At 48.4% G+C, this 3827-nt stretch overlaps 1 protein-coding gene across 1 annotated transcript in view; it reads right to left on the minus strand.

Annotated features, from left to right (window-relative positions):
• The window catches only part of LOC107107661 (chromosome unknown open reading frame, human C20orf96), a gene marked incomplete at its 5' end in the record, with an annotated part of 12488 nt that extends 9248 nt beyond the window's left edge, over positions 1–3240 (minus strand). The window contains one exon of the mRNA XM_015407960.1: positions 3141–3240. Coding sequence (XP_015263446.1) covers positions 3141–3240 — 100 coding nt within the window. The remainder of the gene's footprint in view (positions 1–3140) is intronic.
• Between the last annotated feature and the right edge of the window lie 587 nt (positions 3241–3827).

The following is a 3827-nucleotide window of genomic DNA, read 5'->3' on the forward strand; positions in this document are numbered from 1 at the left end:
CCCGCCCCCCCCGGTCCAAAACAGTCCAGTGGCACCTTTAAGACCATGTTTTATTCAGGTACAAGCTCTCCCTCCTCTGCGAGGACAGATCTGCACTTCCCCCCTGCCCCCAACAGCTAGCAATCCAAGACAGTCCAGTGGAGCCTGAGCGGTGGGGGTGTTGCCTTCTGACACACTTCCAGTGATGTCAGCGGTGTGTGGCGTATGCAAAGGAGTTATGCTAATGAGTTATGCTAATTAGCTCCTGCACCTCTTTTTCTACAAAATGACCCCTGCTTGGAGGTCTCCCTTCCAAGTACTTGCCAGAGTCAACCCTGCTTAGCTTCTGAGATCTGATGAGATCGGGCTTTCCTGGGGTATCCACAGCCTTCTGACCCCTCTTGTTCTGTATAGCAGAGAAGGACCGTCGTGGCCCACAGTTCCAGGATCTCCACACAATTCCAGGATCTCCTGGGGCATACCTCCCACACTCTGAGCTCTGGGACCAGGAGGCAGTGGTTGCACGGCCACCCCCATGGCAAACTTTCCCCGGAGATGATAGGCCAGCTTTTCCCCACAGAGAGCCAGTGTGGTGCAGCATACCGCGAGTCAGACCCAGGTTCCAATCTCTGCCCTCTACCACGGAAGCTTGCTGGGCGACTTTGGGCCTGTCACCAACTCTCCACCTGGCCTCCCTCACAGGGTTGTAGTTGTGAGAAAATGAAGGATGGGAGAACGATATTATAAACACCCTTTTGAGCCCTAACTGGGGAGAAAAGCATGATGTAAATAAATAAATGGAAAAACTGAAGGCACAGAGATAGGCTCCACTAGGCCCGTAGCCACAATTTTGTGGCTTGTGGGGCAATTTTTTCCCCGGCGGGGCTGAAGGTCTCAGTGCAGAAAGAAAAACCATTGAGCTAACAGAAAGCTGTGACCAGGATTGATCTCTAAATTGCAAGCTCTCATCCACTTTAGATTACTGTTCTCAGCTTGCTGCAAGTTAATCACTCCTGCTAGCCTAAGCAACAATTCCGATAACAAGCCCGGCAGGTGGGGGTGATGACTATAGGTCAAGAAAGCTAACATTTGGGCAGAAAGACTCTCTTCAAGGAGACCAGTTTCTTGACACAGAGTCAGGAGGGATCCTAGAGGTCACCTACTCCAACCCCCTTACTCAGTGCAGGAATCAGTCAATTACAGCACCCCACTCTGCTTAAAGGGGCACATGCCTTTAAATATGTTTAATGATCAAAAAACACATTTACAGGAGAGATTCTTGTGGGGCTGTGCCTTTAAGAAAGGGAGTGGAGCCCCCCAAAAGCCCTACCATCGCTACAGGCCTGATGGACTCCACTTTTATGGAGACCAGCCTGATTGGCACCTTATCAAACCAGAAATAAACGGAATTAGAGAACTACAGGCATGAAGACAAAGGAAAAGATCAAACAAGGCTGTGTATAAAGCGCTAAATAGACAGAAACAAACTACAAAATATACATATGCGTGATACAACAAGAAAGTGCAAGGTGATATTCTATAACATGTGCAATGAAGTGCCAAAGTCAAATGAAATCTTCTGACGAAATTCCCGGACAGTATGTTCGTTTCGTGAGTCTTCTTCTGAGAAGGGCCAATATAGAACTTCAATCTGCAAAAACCATTCTTTCTGCTTGTCGAGAAGTCTGTATACAGTTAATAATCATTATTCTTCAAACAAGAAATGATATATTCGTATAGGATTTTACAAGGCATATCAAGGATCAGTAGACGGGCCATCATATTCAACATAAAGAATTCAGAATGGTTTTTGCAGACTAAAGTTATATGTTGGCCCTTTTCAGAAGAAGACTCACAAAACGAACACACCGTCCGGAAATTTCGTCAGATGATTTCATTTGACTTTGGATCTTCATTGTACACACCTTAAAAAGGATATTTCAGCTTTGGGAAAAGTGCAGAAAAGGGCAACTAGAGTGATCAAAGGGTTGGAACACTTTCCCTATGAAGAAAGGTTAAGGCGCTTAGGGCTCTTTAGCTTGGAGAAACGACGGCAGAGGGGTGACATGATCGAGGTTTATAAGATTATGCATGGGATAGAACAGGTAGAGAAAGAGATACTTTTCTCCCTTTCTCGCAATACAAGAACCTGTGGGCACTCCATGAAATTGCTGAGCAGTCGGGTTAGAACAGATAAAAGGAAGTACTTCTTCACCCAAAGAGTGATTAACATATGGAATCCACTGCCACAGGAGGTGGTGGTGGCTACAAGCATGGACGGCTTCAAGAGGGAATTAGATAAGCATATGGAGCAGAGGTCCATTGGTGGCTATTAGCCACAAGGTATAGATAGGGACTTCGGGGCAAGTGATGCTCTATATTCTTGTCTTGGTGCTTGGGAGGGGGGGGGGGTTGTCAACAGTGGGAGGGCTTCTAATGTCCTGGCCCCACTGCTGGACCTCCTGATGGCCCCTGGTATTTTTGTGTGTGACAGAGTGTTGGACTGGATGGGCCATTGGTCTGATCCAACATTGGCTTCTTATGTTCTTACGTTCATGTTACAGAATATCACCTTGCACTTCCTTGTACTTACACTGTATCACACATACGTATATTTTGTAGTTTGTTTTTCAGGGCTATTTTTGGGCAGGGACACACAGGAACGGCGGTCCGGCTGGCTCCCAAGTTGAACACGCCCAGCAGGAACTCATTAGCATAATAGGCCCCACCCAACAGCAGAAACTCATTCGGATTGGCTACATTCGGGGTGTGTGGCCTAACATGCAAAGGAGTTCCTGCTACAAAAAAAGCCCTAGGTTTTGACAACAAGCAAGGTAAACAGAATAAGAAGCAAAAGGTGGGTGTGGCTGGATGACTATACTTCTGGTAACATGGGGGTGCGGCCTAATGTGCTAATGAGCTATGCTCTCATCGGTGTGGCTGGATATGCTAATGAGTTTCTGTTGTTGGGTGTGGCCTATTATGCTAATGAGCTCCTGCTGGGCTTTTTCTACAAAAAAAAGCCCTGGTTTTTGTCCATTTTTAGCGCTTCTTTGGTCTTTTCTTTATCAAACCAGGACACGACTTCTGTGAGTGCCAAACCAGGGCCAGCGCTCCCCTCGGACCCACTGGCTGGGGCTGGCAAACGGGACGCCGCTTACTTCCCATATTCTTCTCCACCATTTTCTCCGTCGCTTGGAGCTCCGTCTTGGCGACGCCCACTTGGTTCTGGCTGGAGTCCTGCAGGGTGGTGATGATCGTCTGCAGAGACAGGAGAGCAGGTATACCACCAGTGGCGTGAGGCTATGTTCAGAGTGGTGTGGCCAAGCTCTGGCTGCTGGGCACTTTGAGAGCCGCTGGAATTCAGAGAAATGCCCCCCCCTCCAGGGAACCGAGGCACGGGTGAGAGAGAGAGGCACCCTTCTTCATTCCCCCTCTGCTGCACGCTAGGAAAGTGGCAGTGGAGGACGAGAAGGAGGCAGAGGATCGTCTGTGTGATCCCCCCCCCCAGGAGGTCCAGCATACCGGCCTGGGTGGGAAAGGTGGGTGGAGGCAAAGACCAACCAGGCTGAAGTGCAGGCAGGCCTGTAGCCAGGACGTTGTGGTTTGTGGGGCACAATTTTCCCCGGCGAGGCTGCCGTTATTTTTTTCCTCCCTGAGAGCCAGTTTGGTGTAGTGGTTAAGTGCGCGGACTCTAATCTGGGAGAACCGGGTTTGATAAATTAAATGCAGCACAAACGCCCCCCCCTCAACAGCCACCCCAGACATCAATGAAATACAAAAACACACACACACCCCACACACACTTTAACATTAAAATTGTTAGAAAATTAATTAAAAACATTTTC

This window comes from Gekko japonicus, unplaced genomic scaffold, assembly GCF_001447785.1.
Source record: "Gekko japonicus isolate JY-2015 unplaced genomic scaffold, Gekko_japonicus_V1.1 scaffold7007, whole genome shotgun sequence".
NCBI classification, from domain to species: domain Eukaryota; kingdom Metazoa; phylum Chordata; class Lepidosauria; order Squamata; family Gekkonidae; genus Gekko; species Gekko japonicus.